The sequence below is a fragment of the Macaca fascicularis genome, chromosome 7, assembly GCF_037993035.2.
Source record: "Macaca fascicularis isolate 582-1 chromosome 7, T2T-MFA8v1.1".
NCBI classification, from domain to species: domain Eukaryota; kingdom Metazoa; phylum Chordata; class Mammalia; order Primates; family Cercopithecidae; genus Macaca; species Macaca fascicularis.
This window is the reverse complement of record NC_088381.1, coordinates 86025986-86045280: the sequence shown is the minus strand read 5'-3', so window position 1 is coordinate 86045280 and position 19295 is coordinate 86025986. Positions and strand designations below refer to the sequence as shown.

General features: G+C 40.9%; 1 protein-coding gene across 12 annotated transcripts in view; it reads right to left on the bottom strand.

Moving 5' to 3' along the window:
• LRRK1 (leucine rich repeat kinase 1) overlaps positions 1-19295 on the bottom strand; it is a 154574-nt gene that overhangs the window by 86513 nt on the left and 48766 nt on the right. For all 12 annotated transcript variants that reach the window (XR_012415491.1, XM_065548549.1, XM_073996851.1 and 9 more), the window contains 2 exons: positions 11300-11463; positions 1748-1919 (listed from right to left, as the gene is read on the bottom strand). Coding sequence is in view for 11 of the 12 variants with exons in the window: in XM_065548549.1 (XP_065404621.1) it covers positions 1748-1919; positions 11300-11463 (336 nt within the window). In the remaining variant the exon portion in view is untranslated. The remainder of the gene's footprint in view (positions 1-1747; positions 1920-11299; positions 11464-19295) is intronic.

Here is a 19295-nt window from a genome sequence, read left to right as displayed (position 1 = left end):
TAATTTCCCCTGCTTGGCCAGGAGGTACTAAAAGGCTGGGAAAATCTTTAAAAAAATTCTCTGTGTCTCTCAAGTTCTACAAAGTGCTCAGCACTTGGCAGTATTCAATAAATATTAGCTAACATTAGATGACTGAGTCAGCTGGCGTAGACTCTTCAGGGCTAGAACAGAGCTAATCTTGGGGCTCCCTGAAAAGAGGCAGGTCAGCCTTTGGCTCCTTAGGGGCACCCAAGCTCCTCTCTGCCCTCCTATGTCTTGTCTTAGTCTTCTCATGGGCCCTAAAATTGCCCTGATTTCTGCCCATAATGTCATTCTGCCTTCAGACATATGAGGGGAACACCAGCTTGGAACCAGCTCTGAGCACAGATCTACCAAAGCACACAGCTGGAAACTCTCAAACAGGCTGCTATATAAGGGGTGAGGCCCAATGCAGAATGAAAAGAATGGGGCCTCTTGTTTAAAAATCATGGAACATTTTAAGATAGTGAGTACAGAGTATTAAACAAAACGTGGGCCCTTCTAGGTGCAGGGCCCTGGGCGACTGCATGTTCTCCCACCCAAGAGGTGGGCCCTGGCTCCCAAGCAAAATCCTAACTCCCAAAGACCACTGCTAGGGTGTGCCTCAACCTGTAACTGTAGCGATGCCTGCCTAGACTGGTGCAGTGTTTCTGAGCTAAGACCACCACGGGAAATTACAGGAGACCAGGACATCTTGAGTTAACCAAAGAAAAAATTAGTTCCCATAAAAGCAACATAGTGTGGTACACAAATACAATGGAATATTATTCAGCTATCAAGTCACAAACAGGCATGGAGAAACCTTAAATGCATATTGCTATGGGAAAGAAGTGAGTTTGAAATGGCTACATACTGTGGGATTCCAACTAAAGCGATGTTCTGGAAAAGGCAAAGATACTAAAAAAGATCAGTAGTTGCCAGGGGCCAGGGGAGGGAGGGAGGGAGGGATGGGGCCAGGGGAGGGGTGGAGCACAGAGGATTTTTAGGGCAGTGAAACTGTTCTGTGTAATACTGTACTAATGGATACGTGTCATTATCCATTTGTCAAAACCAATGGGATCTACAACAGCAAGAATGAATTGCAATGTAAGCGATGGACTTTAGTTAATAAGAAGGTATCAATATTAGTTGATCAATTGTCGCAAATGTACCACACTAATGCAAAACAGAGTCATAGGGAAAACCGTGTGGAGGGAGTACGGTGGAGCTCACTTCTCTGAGCTTTGGTTTCCTCATTTTAAAACCATGGCCCTGAAATATAGCACCTGCCTCCTAAGACTGCTGCATCCCCATCTCAATACAAGTTACTAGTATGATTACTCTGTCTCTCTTACCTAGACATTCTTGTGTAAGTGAATTAGGGATCACCTGTTTTCTGTTAACATACCTTCAAATCATTAATTCTGGAACTCTATACACTCCAATCAATTTTTTCCATAAATCTAAAACTTCTCTAAAAAGACCAAGGTCTATTAATTATTTTTTAAAAAAGCAATGTTAATTACATTCTTTATGAAATATGGTGTTTGAGACTTTCTCTTATGAGTTCATGGGAGTGAGAGGTGGGATGTGGCTAGCAGGCAAGCTTCACTTTGTTTGGGTGTCAGTGGCCTGCCCTGGATTTCTTGATCTCATTATTGGTGAAAGCATGAAGAAGTAAACATTTTGGGGTGATGCCTAAGAAGAGGTGCCCTGAGACATGGTTAAGAGCTCATGCCCTGTGATTTACCTGGTAAGGACTCAAGCAATTCCTGCACAATGGCCGTGTGCCCAAAATACGCTGCTACCACGGCTGGGTTGTCATCCATGGGCTCAGTGGGCAGCTCCACCAGTCTCTCGCTGAGTAGATAGCGGACCATCTCCAGATCCCCATAGGCCGCTGGGATGCTCAGAAGCTGGCCCTGGCCAAAACAGAACAGGGCTCCAGTGAGATTGGCTCTATTAGGAACTGCCAAGAGAACTGACATTAAATGCTTCACCAGGTCCCGGGGCAGGGCTGGAGTTGTGTTGTCCAGAACGGCAGCACCTGCCAAGGGTGACTGGGCAGCACTTGAAATGTGGCTCCTCAGAAGTGAGAGGTGGAGAGTATAAAATCACATGTGAATTCAAAGACCTAGTACAGAAAGGGTAAGCTAGCTTATGAATAATTTATGTTGATTACATGTTGAAACAATTATTTTAATATATTCATGTTAAATAAAAATAATATTAACATTTTATTTGTTTGTTTCTGTTTGCTCTTTTTTTTTTTTTTTTTTTGCCAGCGTCTCTCTCTGTTACCCAGGCTTGTTCACTGCAGCCTTGACCTCCCAGACTAAAGTGATCCTCCTGCCTCAGCTTCCTGAGTAGCTGGGACTGCAGGCATGTGCCACCACACCGGCTAATTTTTTTTTTTTTTTTTGTAGAGACCAGATCTTGCTAAGTTGCTAGGGCTGGTCTCGACCTTCTGAGCTCAAGTGATCCTCCAACCAGAGTACCTGAGATTATAGGTGTGTGCTTGTTTACTGCTTTAATGTGGCTACTAGAAAATACGATATTATACATGTGGCTCTCATTTGCTGCTCTCGACTACCTGCTTCATGAGGAAGGGGATGGTGCGCATAGCCCCTTCTGGCATAGAGCCAGAGCTCAGTAATCACTTGGGACATGTTGAGTCAGTCCTGGGAAGAGGGAAGGCAACCAGGCTCTCTGAGGAACCATTCTGCAATTTATTCATAAATGGAATGTGACAGACTAGGGGACTTCACAGATCTGAATCCAGGGACAAAGATCCTCCAGCAGCATGCAGAGGGACTCTTGACTTGGTGGCCCAGAGGAAGGAAAGGATATGGTGGAAACTGGACCCAAACCTGAGTTCCTGCTCATTTCCAGTCCTTCCGGTATGTAAAGGTCCTATGTGGCAGGCCATGTATTAATACATCAACAAGAATGTGGAGGTTCAGAGAGGTTTCAGAGCTTGCCCGACACCACATAGCTAGTAAGTGGCTATCATAGACCAGTGTAAAAGTGGTCTTGACTTATCAACAGCTCTCTGGGTCTGAGAAAAGGATACTCAGATGGCTGCTAGATTGGCATGTTAAGTGTTTGATTGCATTTCTGAAATGTCAAGTCCTTTGGCATCTGGTTGTCTCCTATGGGCTTGAACATCAGTGTGTTCAAGCGGGTAGATGGGGAGCCCCTATTGGAATGGGATGGCCAGTGCCTCCATCAACACTTATTGAGGATCTACTGTGTGTGAGAGGTGGGACGGTGCACTGAGGATGTCAGGGGCCATTTCTGGTCTCCACAGATTTACAATTAATTTGAGGAGGGAGTATGCATAAACAGCCCCCAACAAGCACATTTGACTTGCTGAATAGTTTATAACACAAGTGTGTTTGGAGATCATTTTAGATGCGTTGGGTAGGAATGGGTAAATGGAGCCCCCAGGAAAGGGAGTGGACATTTATCAAAGCTCTCATCATGTGACAGATTCTGGACTGAGTACTTTATTCACATGGCTACATTCAATCCTCCCAACAGTCATGCCAGGAATGTGCCTGTATTTCTATGTTACAGAAGAGTAAATAAAAGCTTGCCCATGGTTAGGGAGTTTATCATCAGCAGAACTGCTCAGGGTTTGAACTGGGGTGTCTAGCTCTAAAGCCTAAGAGTCTGTTGCATTCAAGACTTCCTGGAAACATGGGACTTGGAGGAAGGCTCAGGTTCTGTAAGTGGAGTGAATGGGCTGGCAGTGGGATCTATGTCTGGCAAGTGAGGAGAGGAACAGTCTAAGGGGCTGGGATCAGGTGAAGGACAGTAGACTCATATATTCAATACGATCAGAAAGAAAAGCCCACCCACCTGCCACTCTGCCGAGGGTGAGGCCCAGTAGCCCTGTCATTCCAGGAAAGCATTTGCATTATGGAGAAAAGCCACAGTGATTGATTAAATGCTTCACTGCACACAACTAACAGCTGTCTAGACTTGGTCGGTTAGAGGCTTAAAAGCCCCATCCTCTAGCAGTGGTAAGTGATGTCATAGGAGCCAGCCCAAGGCCAAGAGGACCCAGACAGTGGGAAAGGTCAAAGCTGGCTTTCTGGCTGGAGTCTCCATAGTGAGTATTTTAAAAAATTCCAACAGCACAGAAAAGTATAAAGCAAGAAGTAGGCATCTCTCTATGTCTTTACCTCCCAATTGTCCTCTGCAAAGGACACCTTCCAGAACATATTTATTTATAGTACTCACAGGTAATCTCATATACAACTGAATGCTTTTTTCACTTAATTCATTATGACCTTTTAATCATCAATATAACACACCTGCACACCTGCAGAAAAGTGCAAATATTTTAAGTGTTCAGTTTCATGCAAGGCATTTGAATACACCCATGTAACTGGCCTCAGTCCAAAGACCAGGACATCACCTGTGCCCAGAAGCCCCCTTTGTTCCTTCTAGTCACTGCCCTATGGTGAGGAACCACTATACTGACTTCTGACATCGTAGATTAACTATTACCAGTTTTTAAGTGCTGTAAAAGTGGACTTATACTTCGGTTATTTTTTAACTTTTTGCTCTGAAATAATCAGAGATTCATGGGAAGTTACAAAGATAGTACTGAGAGGACCCTAGTATCCTTCATCCAGTTTCCCCCAATGGCAACATCTTACATAATTGTAGCAAGATACTTGATGTTAGTACAATGTGTGTATATGTTCTGCATTTTGTCACAGGTGTAGACTTGAGTAGCCACCACCACAATCAAGATACAAACCTGTTCCATCACCACAAAGGTCTCTGTCATGCCACGTACCCATGGTAGTCTCACTCATCCTCTTCCTCTTCACCATCTCTAACCCCTGACAAACACTAATCTCTTTCCACCTCTATAATTTTGTCATTTTGAGAATGTTACTTAAATGGAATCACAGAGATGATCTTTTGAGATTGGCTTTTTTTTTTTTTAACTCAGCATAATGTCCTGAGATCCATCCGAGTTGTTGCATGTTTCAGGAGAGTGCCTTTGTATAGCTTAGTAGTACTCCATGTATGTTTAAGTATTCACTTACTGAGAGTCTTTGGTTGTATCCAGTTTTGGGTCATTACAAATAAAGTTTGTATGAAACATCGTGAGCAAGTTTTTGTGTGCATGTAAGTTTCCTCTCTCTAGACTAAATATTCAGGAGTTCAATTGCTGGTTCATAAGTGAATTTTTAGTTTTTTAAAGAAACTGACAAACTATTTTCCAGCATGATTGTACCATGTTACATTGTTGGTGGTAACACATTAGAGATACCCCTTCTCTGCATCCCAATCTGAATTTGATACTGTCAATATTTTTTATTTTTGCTGTTCATAAAGCTGTGTAATGACATCTTATCATTGCTCTAATTTTTATTTTCCTAATGGCTAATGATGTTAAACATCTTTTCATGTGCTTATTTGACATCTGTGTATCTTCCTCAGTGAAATATCTCTTCACATATCTCATAACTTTTCTATTTGGATTGTTTGCTTTTTAATGTTGAGTTTTGAGAGTTCTTTATATATTCTAGCTATGGAGTCCTTTGTCAGATAAGTGATTTGTAAATATTTCTCTCAGTCTGTAGCTTGTTTTTTTTAGAATCACTGTCTTAGATATTTCTCAGAGAAAAGTTTTTACTCTTGGTGAGGTCCAGTTTACCAATTTTTCTTTCATAAATCATTTCTTTTATGGATTTTCTGTATAGATTGTCATGTGATCTACAAATAGAGACAGTTTATTTCTTTCATATCTGTGTGCCTTTTATTTCATTTCCTTGCCTTCTTGCATTGGCTAGAATTTCCAGCAATATATTAAATATATTGAATAGTATTTTTTAAATACAATGATATTATAGTTGCTCTTGAGTAGAACTTGCAGCATTATATTGAGAGTGGACATTCTTGCCTCGTTCCTGATCTTAGGGGAAAACAGTCTTCAACATCAAGAATGATGTTAGTTGTAGGTTTTTGTCAATATTCTTTATCCCATTGAGAAAGTTCCCTCCTATTCTTAATTTTCTAAGAGTTTTTGAGAAACATGGTATTGAATTTTGTCAATTTTTTTCTGTATCAATTGATATGATAAGGTAACTTTTCTTTTTTAGTTTATTAGTAAAGAGGATTACATTGATTGATGATTGAAACCGAACCAACTTTGCATTTCTGGAATAAACTCCACTTGGTCATGGCTTAGAATTCCTTTTACATATAGCAGAATTGTACTTGGTAATATTTTGTAAAGAATTTTTGCATCCACATTCATAATGGGCATTGGTCCATACTTTTTTTAACACTGTCTTTGGTTTTGGTGTTAGGGTAATACAGCCTTGATGAAAGTGTTAAAAAATGTTCCCTCTTCTATTTTCTAGAAGAGACTATGTAGAATTGGTATTAATTCTTTAAATGTTAGGTAGAATTATCCAGTGAAGCCATCTGGATCTGTAAATTTATTTTTGGGGGAAGTTTAAAATTATGAATAGAATTTTCTGCATAGTTAAAAGGTTATTCAAATTATGTATTTCCTATTAAGTTGTGGTAATTTCTACTTTTCAAGGATTTGTCCGTTTCATCTAAGTTATCCAATGTATGTGTTTAGAGCTATTCATAATGTCCCCTTATTATCTTTTTGATATCTGCAGGATCTGCAATGATGTTCTGTGTTTCCCTTCTGATGTTGGTAATTTTTGTCTTTTGGATGTTTTTCCCCTAAAGGCAATGTTTCTCTTTGACTACTTTCAAGGTTTTATTTTGTTTTGTCTTTAGTTTTAATAAGCTGGACTATGATGCACTTGGAATGGATTTCTCTGGGTATGTCCTGTTTGTTTTCAACTTCTTCAATCTGAGCATTTATGTCCTCTGCCAGTTTGAGAAGTTTTCAGCCATTGTCTCTTTGAGTTCTCCTTCAGTCTTGCCTTCTGTCTACTCTCCCGGGATTCTGATGACATGAATGTTAGATCTTCTGTTAAAATCCTCACATGTCCATGAGGCTCTGTTCATTTTTTCAGTCTATTTTCTTTTGTTTTGGCTTTATTTCCAGAGTGGGTAATTTCTACTGTTCTGCCTTCTCCCTGATTCTTTCCCCTGTCCTCTCTTCTCCATTCTACAGTTGAACCCATTCATCGAGTTTTGTTTTTTTTTTTTAATTTCAGGTATTGTACTTTTAAGTTCTAAAATCTTCATTTGGCTCTCCTTGTGTCTTTTATTTCTTTGCTGAAACTTTCTATTATTCCATTTGTTTCAAGTATATTTATAATTGCCCACAGAAGCATTTTTATGATGACTACCTTAAAATCCTTGTTAGATAATTCTAACGTTGGAGTCATCCTGCTCCTGGCCTCTCTTGGTCATCTTGTCTCAGTGAGTTTGTGATCTTTCTGGTTCTTGGTAATTATAAGTAATTTTTTTAATGGCCTGGATATTTGGGGCATTATGTTTTAAGACTCTGGATCTTACTTCAATCTTGTGTTTTGGCAGGCCTCCTCTGATGCCGCTCTGGTGGGTAAACAGGGATGGCCCCTCAATGCTGCCTGGTGGGGTGGAAATCTGGGGGCTATACTTATAATCAGTTGACCACCAGTAAGCAGGGGCTCCTTGTTATTGCTGGGCAGAGTTGGGACTTGAGATTCTCCTCCAGGCCTGCTTCAATTCTACCCTAGTTATATGGGGAACACATGTCTCATTACTGCCAGGCTGGGTGGGGACAGAAGTCCAGGCTCCCCACATGCTGTCCACTGATGGTGATGGGGGGATGTTGTCACCACCTGGTGGGGATTAGCACCCCAGCTCCTCACAGCCTTCTCTGACACCCTGGGGTGGGGATGATTGAGGTGCCTGTTACAGCCTGGCAAGGTTGGAACTCTAGGCTCTCCACCTGGCCTTTGCTGGTGAGAGGTAGGGCCGGTCTGCAAGCATATTTCTGCAGTGTTTGGCCGAAGGGGGTTTGGTGATTGCCTATAAGTTTCCTGCCTGGCTTTGCTGTGCCTTTCCTGGTGCTTTGGTTAGAGAGAGCAGGCTTTCCTTGGATTTTTTTTTTTTCTCCTCTGTGCCAGTTTGTGTTTCTGGATTGCCAACTTCCTCAGTATCTGGTTTGGGACGTATGAGATAAAAGTAAAACCCAAAAACGTACTACTGCGATTTCCTTGAGTACTGAGACCACCAGCTAGTCTGCCTTCTTTTCTCCACCTTTCAGAATCCTACGTTTGTTTTACATGTAACGTCTAGAGCTTTAGTGCACTTAGTGAGAAGAGGGCAAAGTAAACAACCTCCATGTTCCCTCCATCTTCCCGGAAGCAGAAGTTCTGCGCTTATTACATTAAGTTACACTGGAGTTCTTTCCAAAACAGCTGCTAGAGATTATTTTGTGCTTTTGGAGTGCTGTGTGGTATTCTAGGACCTGGACAGACTGACATTTCTGTAGCAGCCTTCTCCTGTGGATGGAACAGTTAGGCGGTTTTCAAGGTTGTGCTATCTTAAACACAACTTGAGTGAACATCCTTACACATACAACTTGGTAATTTTTTTTTCAAGTAAATCTGTAGGGGTAAGTTCCTAGCAGTAGTTTTGCTGGGTCAAAGATGATGAAATTTGAAAATTTGATAAGCATTTTCAGATGGCCTTCCAAAGAGGCTGCACACATTCCTAGTATATTCCTAGTAGCATTGAATAAAGGTGTGTAAGTTCCCATAGCCTTCCTTCTGATTTTTATCAAACTTTAAGGTGTCAATCTGATTAACTTAAAAATGTTGTTTCATTTTTGTTTAATTTACCTTTCTATAAGCTTTAACAAAGTTGAATAACTTTACATATGTGTACCATCCATCTGAATATCGTTCAGGTGTGTGTGTGTGTCTATTTGCCTATTCATATCCTTAGTCATTTTCATTCCAGGTACTGTTCTCACCTACTCTTGGTATTGAGGTTGTGTTAGCTTCATCAAAGGAACGGGGGAGGGGAGTGCACCCTCTTTTTCTATTTTCTGGACAAGTGATTTTATTATTTGGTAGAACACACGAGTAAAACCATGTAGACCTAGAATTTGTTTTGTCAGAAGGTTTTACATGATTGATTTATTTCCTTCATGGTTGAAAGACTATTCATGCTTTCTCTTTCTTTTCAAAGTTAAATTTTTATTTTTATTTGTTCATTTCATCTAAATTTTTGAGTGTTTTAACATAAACTTGCTCATAATACATTCTGTTGTTATGTTTTTAATGCTTGTATAAACTGTCGTGAAGGTCTCTTTTATATTCCTGATTTATCTATTTCTTCTTTTTCATCTTTTACTCTCACCAGAGATTTTCCATTTTATTAATCTCTTCAAAGAATCAATTTTTCATTTGGTAGTCATTTCTACTTCTTTCTACTTTGCTTTCTATTTCAAAACTTTCAAATTATTTTTACAATTTCATGCCTTCTACTTTCTTTACCTTTATTTTGCTGCTTCCATGTCCTGTTGTCCTTTTGAAAGTTATATTATTATTTCATATTGACTTATAAAAGCTCTTTGTCAATGAAGGATATTAGCCATATACCTTCTCCTTTTGCATCAATCCTTGACTTTTAATTATGGTATTTTTTGGAACTATAATTTTACATTTTTATGAAAACACAGATGTATCCATCCTTTTCCTCACTGTCTTCTTAAAGTCCAATCAGCTAGGATTTCATCAATGTTGTATTCAGCAGAGAGGCAGCTTTCTAGGAACCTTTTTGATTTTGAGTTGCCACTGTCCATGATGCTACAGAGAAGAGACCCACACCCAGGACTCTGTTTTCCTTTATTCAAATATCAGCAAGAGTGCCCTTTCCCAAATTATGATGCCACTCTCTTTAACAGCTTTTCCACCCTCAGGATGAAATCACATCCCCTTTGGCTCTCGGGCCCCTCCGTGATCATCTTCCCCCATCAGCATCTCCTGCTGCTGCCACATCCCTGAATCTGCACAGCTCTGAAATGAGCTACTATCTCTGTCTGCTTGGCCACTTGGCAGGGATGCCAGGCTGTGTTTGCTGCACAGCTCTTCCCTGCTTGAGGCCACTGCTGTCCACCCGAAGAGCCCACAGCTCTGACCTGCTCATGTGCACAGCGCAGCTCTCCCTGTGCAGAAGAATGGTCCTTTGCTATATCCACCATGAATTCCTAATCAGAGGGATTTCAAATGCCTTCCTTATGCTTAACAATTCCCAAGCATGCAGTACTGCCCCTCTCCCAATCTCTTACACTTCTGAGAACAGGTTGGAGTTTTAGGAATTGAATGAATTCTAACTATCAATTAAATGGAAACATGTTAAACCTGTCCTAATCAAAGTAATGCAAATAAAACATCCTTAAGGTATTTTCATGATAATAACCAATAAGAATCTCCCACAAGGGCAAAAAACGTGGTAAGGGCCCACTCCAATTGTTGCTGGCAGGGTTAATCTGTAGAAGATTTTTGGAAAACAGCTTGGCATGTACTCCAAAACTTTAAAAGTCCTCATATCCACATTCTCAATCCCCGTACATCTATGCTAAGAAAATAACATTACAATAAGAAAAGAATTCGGCAAAAACATTCAATAGAGCATCATTTATATTAGTAAGAAATGAGAAGCAATCCACATATCCAACCAAGATAAATAGCCGGGTGAACACATTCCCTGTAGATGGAATGTCATGTATCCATTGAACGAGACGCCTATAAGGAATTTTTAATCATCTGGAAAATTATTAAAATAATATTATAAAAGTACAAGCAGCAGCTGCATAACCATATATGCAATCTGGTGGCATCTATATTAGAAACAACAACAACAACAACAACAACAACAATGTATGCTCAGATCGGCAGGCTGGAAGAAAATACAGCAAAACCGCTAAGTGGGTTTTAGGGTGTATTAGAAATTTGGTTACTTTTTTGTCCCATTTTTCCTACTTTTATATATTTTCTACATTTTATTTTTCCAGCATGTGCTACTTTTTATAATGACAAAAAGCGTAAAAGAATACAGTAGGTTAAGTCTCTGGGTGGCATTTTGTTCTTTACATTTAAGTGACCCCACCCCTGTCCCTCAAAGCCCTCCCATGAAAAGGTGGCAGGGGCCTGCTTAGGTGATAGCAGACTGAGAAGTCAATTGGAAAGGAAAGGCGCCCACAAGTTTATATGCAAAATGAGGCATTTCCAGAACACAGTAAGAATGCTCATTACAGTTATGACAAGAACGAGAAAATCATCTGAGCGGTCACCTTCCTCCAGCCCAGGACTGCATTGGTGGCCGCAGGGGCAGGCACTCCCCCTACCTTTTCCAGCTGGGACGTGCACTGGTCGCAGGCCTCCTTGAGCAGGTCCCGGGCGCCGCCACGGTCTCCCTGCCTGTACGCGGCGCGAATGCCTTCCGTCCTCGGGGACTGCGCTGTAGGGTCACCGCCTGGCGTGGACGGTTTGCTGCCCATGTCCCCAGCACCTGCGTGGGAGGAAGCGCACACACAGCGTCACCGTCAACTGCCTGCGTGCTCTTGAGAATCATCGTAGAACACAGCAGAGGGATGTGCGGTCCATTGCACGATCGTGGGGGCTTCAGGAAGAGAAAGGCATGGCCCTGCAATGCTCCCTGCTCTTGCCACCCCGCGACCTGCAACCCTGCCTCAGAGCCCTCCCGGGGCTGGTGCGAAGCGGGCTGTCTGCGAAGGCACCGGGCAGCGAGCACAGCTAGGAGGATTCTGCAGTGAGACTGCCACCTGGAGCCCTTCCAGGGCACTGGGGACAGCTGCCTGCGGGGGAGCAGCCGGGCTGACCTCACCGACAGCAGCGGAGGAGCAGGGGCTTTGGCGAGAGAGCTGGAGGTCTCAGCCAAACTGTCCCGCTGCTGTGCCCACAGGGGATAGAGTATTTAGTGATGGAAGAAAGACAGGCCAACTCCTGGGGGTGTGGAGATCTGGACGCTTTCCCTGCCAGCCTAGAAAACCCCACGAAGGGCGTGGGATTTAGAATCAGCAGCCCTCACTCCAGACCTGCTCTTGCACAAACGCGCTGCGTAACAATCTGGGACAACCCCCGAAACACTGGGCCTCGGATCGCGCTGGTTCACCAGAGCACTGGGCTGCTCCAGGTCATCTGAGCACCTGGTGCCACTCGGGAGGAGAGGCCAGCCTTGCGGGAGGCCACGATCCAGCACCCGGGCCATTCAACAAAAGCGACAGTCATTTACTGAGCGGCCATGATGGGCCGAGCACTCGCTGGGTGCAGAAGGAGCAGAGGGAAACGACGGCGGCCTTTTGCCCTCCCTGAGCTTCCACTCTAGAAGGGGTTCACAGTGAGGGTCTGTGGACCCCGAAAGGCTAACAGGCTTCTAAAGTTTCCTGAACATCCTAAAATTGTACACAAAACTGGATGTGTGTGTGTACATTTTTCCAAGGACAAAATTCAAAACTTCTACCAGATTTCCAAAGAGGTTAGGGAACAACAGTAAAAAGCTTTCTCTCCATAGATATTACAGAAAAGACCGCAATGGATGAGGAGTTAAATTCTGATTGCGTGGAGTGACAGCAGAAATAGGTAAAGAATACTGTTGTGAAAGGTGATCATGCAAATTGGATTATTGTTTTTACACCCTACTAAAACAGAGCTGAGAAGCCAAGAAGAAAAAGCACTCCGGGCATGTAACATTATTCCAAAAATATAATTCTCTACAAGTCCGACTACTAAAAATGTCTACTACAACTAAAACCAGTTTTATCTAATAACTACTAAAACGACTCTAAAACTAGCTTTACCCACAACTGTCACTCACCCATCATAACTTGCCAACTCTCCAAAATCTTGCTAATACTAATACATTTTCTTGTAAAACACCCCTAACATTTCTCCTTTCTATTACAAAACTGCCAACTTTCTCTTTATTCTTCAAACATATCAACTCTCTCTCTCTCTCTCTCTCTCTCTCTCTCTCTCTATATATATATATATATATATATCACAAATTACAATTCTTATATCCCAATAAAACATTAGATTTTAAAATTCTTTTCAGGCTGGGCATGGTGGCTCACGCCTGTAATCCCAGTACTTTGGGAGTCTGAGGCAGGCAGATTACTTGAGGTCAAGAGTTCGAGACCAGCCTGGCCAACATGGTGAAACCCCGTCTCTATTAAAAACACAAAAATTAGCTGGGCGTGGTGGCATGCACCTGTAATCCCAGCTACTTAGGTGGCTGAGGCACGAGGATCACTTGAACCCAGGAGCCTGAGGTTGCAGTGAGCTGAGATCACACCACTGCATTCCAGACTGGGTGACAGAGTGAAACTCTGTCTAAAAAAAAAAAAAAAAAAAAAAATTCTCTTTTCATTTGCAACAGCATGGATGGAACCGGAGGTCATTATCTTAAGTGTAATAAGCAGGCACAAAAAGACAAATATCGCATGTTCTCACTTATTTGTGGGAGCTAAAAATTTGATCACATGGAGGAAGAGAGTGGAAAAATGGGAAAAACAAATAACAGAGACTGGGAAGGGTGAGTGTGGGAGCAGGGAGGATGAACAAAAGTGGGTTAAAGGGTACAAGCATACAGTAAGAAGGAATAAATTCAATGTTTGACAGCAGAGTAGGGTGACTATAGTTAACAAAAATGTACTGTATTCAGGTGATAGACACCCTAAATGCCCTGACTGGATCACTATGCACTATATACACATAACAAAATGTCACTTACACCCCACAAATTTGTACAAATAAAAAATAAAAATAAAAATTTATCTGTATATTTTTATTTTGACTTCAACACAATCATTCTTGGCCAAGTTCACACAGCCAGTAGAGGCAAACTGGGACAGAAGTTTGGTCTCCCAGCTCTCAGGCTAAACCCACCCCATCTTTGTGCTGCCTCTCTGAAGGGATGAATAAAACAGGCTTTGGATTGATTTTCTTCTTCTTTTTTCTTTTTTTTTTTTTTTGAGACACAGTTTCACTCTGCCTCCCAGACTGGTGTGCAGTGGCACGATATCGGCTCACTGCAATCTCCACCTCCTGGGTTCAAGTGATTCTCACGTCTCAACCTCCTGAGTAGCTGGGATTACAGGTGCAAGCCACCAAGTCTGGCTAATTTTTGTATTTTTAGTAGAGACAGGGTTTCACCATGTTGGCCAGGCTAGTCTCAAACTCTCGACCTCAAGTGATCCACCCACCTCAACCTCTCAAAGTGCTGGGATTACAGGCGTGAGCCACTGTGCCTGGCCTTGTTTTTCTTTTTAAATGTAAATGCATAGCACGGTTGGCTCACAGACATACACCTCACAAAAATGAATCACATAATCGCAGCTAACATTTGAAAAATTGAAAAAGTAGTTTAGGATAGTATAAAATTACATTCTTAGAAAAAAAATGTAATAAAAGATTGGCAAGATCTGTATGCTGAAAACATACAACATTGCTGAGAGAAATTGAACAAGACCTAAATAAGTGGGAAGACATCCATCTTCATGTATTAGAAGACTTAGTACTGTTAAGATGTCAGTTCTCTTTGATTTTATCTATAGATTCAATTTAATCCCAACTATGATTCCAATAGGGTCATTTTTTGGGGAAATAAATTGACAATCTGATTCTTAAGTTTATATGGAAATTTGAAAGACCTAGAATAGCCAAAGCAACCTTGAAAATGAAGAGAGTTGGAGAATGTACACTACCTGATTTCAAGACATTGGCAGGATGGAGTTGGAAGCCATTATCCTTCCAAGAAACAAACTACAAAGCTATAATAATCAAGACAGTATGGTACTGGGTATAGACAAATGGCTCCAAGGGACAGAATAGAGGGTTGAAAAATAGACCTGTGCTTGTACATCCAATTGATTTTTGACAAGGGAGCCAAAGCAGTACAATGGGAAAAGCAAAGTCTTTTCAGTAAATAGTGCTGGAGCAACTGGACACCCTCATTTAATAAAAAGCAATGACCCCTACTTTTCACCATACACAAATATTATCTTGAGATGGCATACACATGTTCATTACAGCACTATTTACAATAGCAAAGTCATAGAATCAACCCAAATGCCCATCAGTGATAGACCGGATAAAGAAAATGTGGTGGCTGGGTGTGATGGCTCACACCTATAATCCCAGCACTTTGGGAGGCCAAGGCAGTTGGATCACCTGAGGCCAGGAGTTCAAGACCAGCCAGGCGAACATGGTGAAACCCCGTCTCTACTAAAAATACAAAAAATTAGCCCGGCGTCATGGTGGGCACCTGTAATCTCAGCTGTTACGAAGGCTGAGGCAGGAGAATTGCTTGAACCTGGGAGGCAGAGGTTGCAGTGAGCCGAGGTAGCACCACTGTGATCCAGCCTAGTCAACAAGAGCAAAACTCTGTCTCAAAAAAAAAGAAAAAAAGAAAAAGAAAATGTGGTACATATACAGCATAGGATACTATGCAGTCATAAAAAGGAATAAGATTATCTCTTTGCAGGGACATGGATGAAGTTGGAAGCCATTATCCTCAGCAAACTAACACAGGAACAGAAAACCACATACCACGTGTTCTCACTTATAAGTGGGAGCTGATTGATGAGAACACATAGATGCACGAGGGGAACAACACACACTGGGCACCTGTGGTGAGGGAGGGTGGGGAAAGAGCATAAGGAAGAACGGCTAATGGATGCTGGGCTTAATACTTGGGTGATGGGATGATCTGTTCAGTAAATCCCCATGGCACATGTTTACCTATGCAACAAACCAGCACATCCTGCTCGTGTACCTCTGAACTTGAAAAAAAGTTTTAAAAAAAGAAAAAATAATTGAGATGAATCATGGACCTAAACATAAAGGCTAAAACTATGAAGCTTCTAGGAAATCATATGGGAGACTATCTTCATGACTTGAGGGTAAGCAAAGGTTTCTTACATGGGACACAGAAAACAATTACCAGGAAAGGAAAAATTGCTAAATTAGGCTTCATCAAAATTTAAAACTTCTGCTCCTCAAAAGATACCATTTAAAGTTAAATAGGCAAATTATAGACCACAATAACATATTTTCAAAACATATCTGAAAATGAATGGTATCTACAATATAAAAACTCACATAACTCCATAATAAAAAGACAAACAATCCAGTTGAAAATGAGCAGGCTGGGCATGGTGGCTCACACCAAAGTAATCCCAGCATTTTGGAAGGTCAAGGTGGTGGATCCATTGAGCCTAGGAGTTTGAGACCAGTGTGGGAAACATACAGACCCTGTCTCTAACGAAAAATTTTAAAAATTAGCTGGGCATGGTGGTGCACACCTGTAGTCCCAGTTACTCAGGAAGCTGAGAGGTGGGAGGATGGCTTAAGCCCAGGAGGTCAAGGCTTCAATGAGCTGTGATTGCACCACTGCACTCCACTGGCCTCGGTGACAGAGCAAGACCCTGCCTCAAAAAAAAAAACAAAACAGAAGGAAGGAAGGAAGGAAGGAGCAAGGGAAGGGAAGGGAGAAAGAAAGAGAGAAAGAGAGAACGAAAGAGAGAGGGTAAAGATTTGAACAGCAAAAAATATTCAAAAAGCTCAATGTCATTGGTCATCAGGGATATGCAAATTAAAACCACGATGAGATACCACTATGCTCTCACCAGAATAGCTAAAATTGTAAGACCAACACTACTTGATGAGGAAATGGAGCAACCAGAATGTTCATACCTTATTGGTTAGAGTGCAAAATGGTCCAATCACTTTGGAAACAGGTCTGGTGGTTTCTTATAAAACTAAATGTATACCTACCCTGTGACACAAAATTCCATTCTTATCTACCCAAGATAAATATGTCAAAAAAGGTATCCAAGAATGTTCATAGCAGCCTTATTCATATTTCCAAACTGTAAATAGCCCAAGTATCCATCCACAGGAGAATGAATAAACAAACTGTGGTACAGTAACTATTCAACAATAAAAAGGAAGGACCGATTGATGTGTGAAAAGACTGATAGCAATCTCAAAAAAGATGCTGAGTGAAAGAAACTTTGTACAAAAATGATTCCATTTATATGCTGTTCTAAGGTACAGCGAATAAAAAGTCAGAAGAGTGGATCGTGGGCACAGGGTAGACAGCGAGTTTTACCGTGGATGGGGCATAAGGACATTAGTTTGGTGGTTCTATATCTCACTGGAGTTTTCATTACACAGTTGCTGTATTTGTCAAAACTTATCAAGCAGTCCATTTAAGATATGTGTATCTTACTTTATATATATTTTACCTAAAAAAACTACAAACAATACTGCCTTAGTCCATACTATGCGTGCTACAGTATTTAAGAGTGAAGTGTACTGATGTTTGCAATATGCTTTGAAATGCATTAAAAATGAGTGAACAGTTGGATAGAAAGGTAAGAGAGAAATTTTGGAAGTGTTAATGGTGCGACCTGAGTGGTATGCATATGACTATAGATGGTTCAATTCTTTCAACTTTAGTGTATGTTTGAAATTTTTCATAACAAAATGTTGAGAGAAAAGGTGAGTCCTAATGTCTATACTCTAAATGCAAGGCTTACCATATGACACAAGGTATAAAGTCTTGCCACCAAAGCTGAAAAATCCTGCTCTGTAGAAAGGCAAAGGCAAGCTGCTTACAGAGCAAAGGCCCTAATACCAATCCAGGGTCTTTACAACTCACGCTAAGCCATGACTTGCTCCATTTCAAAGGCAATCATTCTGAAAATCCAAGTAAATGGATGACCATCACACACAATCTGTATCATCCCTGAGATGCCAACACAGAATTGCTGTGTCTGAGTGGAGATTATTGTGTCTTGGCTGTGTGCTTTTGAAAAGAGGAATCGGGAAAAGGCTTGGTGTGTAAGCGGTTATACATGTGAATAAGGCAGCTTCACTTCCCAACACACATTAAGAGTCACCATTAATTATTTACAGGCAGAGCCCCTGAGATATCTGAGAGCAGGCCAGAGGGAGAAAGGCCATTAGCAGGGCCCAGAAGGAGTAGAATCAACTGCAGTCATCCCTCAGATGGGAGCACTTAATTATGTCATTGCTTGTCTTTCAGAATTAAACAAATACCCGCTTATCCAGTAAAAGACATGTACAGGCATGTGTATGTGTGAATGCACAAGCAGGTACAAAGTAACCTCTTCTGTCCATGTTAGGAACATACATACAAACAGCTAAACCTTTAAGCCCAAGTTAAGGGACATTGTGAAGGTGGAACTTTTAACGGACATTGTGAAGGTGGAACTTAGGGCGTATGTAGGCCATAAGGTGCCTGTGAGATTACAGGGTGATTTAACTTGATTTTTCAATCATGCCTTGTGTGTGGAGTAAACGATGTAATAAGAATCTGGAACCTGCTCAGTTCTCTTTACATTATTAAAATGTTGTGGTGTTTATCTGTTTTGACTCTGACTTTCTTAAGTTGCAGGGGTGACACCATATCCACTCTCACTGACCCTGTGGGCTGAGGGTCTGGTCCAACCAATCAAGTTGTTGGAAGGACATTAGGAAAAGATACCAGTTAATATATATGCATTTAATTTAATCTGCCAATCTCATTTAATTTCCTGAAATTATACAGAGAATGGTTAACATTTATTTAAATGGAAAGAAAAAGGACCAAAATGCTTTGACCTTATATGAGTATTATGCATTGGCCACAGGGGAATTCATGACAGAACTAGAAAAGATTTTTCTTCTTTATTTCCCAAGACCTGCATAATGGGAATATATGACCGCTTCATTCAAAACTTTAAAGAAACTACAAAAGTAATAAAAGAACATATTCTCACTGAAAAAAATTAAATAGTTCAGATATAAATATAAAGGCAAAAGCCCCTCCTCACCGTCACAGAAAACAATAACCAGGAAAGGAAAAATTGCTAAATTAGGCTTCATCAAAATTTAGAACTTCTGCACCTTTTCCTAGAGATAATCTTTATTTAGTCATTTTTTTTTTCTCCAAAATACTATTGTTTTGTATTTGAGAACTGGCAACTTTTGATTTAAACTTAAAATGTAGGAAATGCATTTATACCATTTGAGATTATTCAGTTACTTGTGCTTATTCATCAACTATTGTCCATAATTATATTCTTTTATACAGGAAAATATCTCAGTTCTAAATATTTTCCTCATAAAGATTTCAAATTCATATTAGAAAATAAAATGGGGCAAACATTCTATTTCAATAACACATTAATGTCCCAAGAAAGTAGCTAGAGCAAATAGGGAAATAATAGTAGAACATTGCTATAATGCAGTTTCACATTTTAGAAAATCCTTTTTGTTCTCTAAATTATAATTTATGTCATTACTTTCATA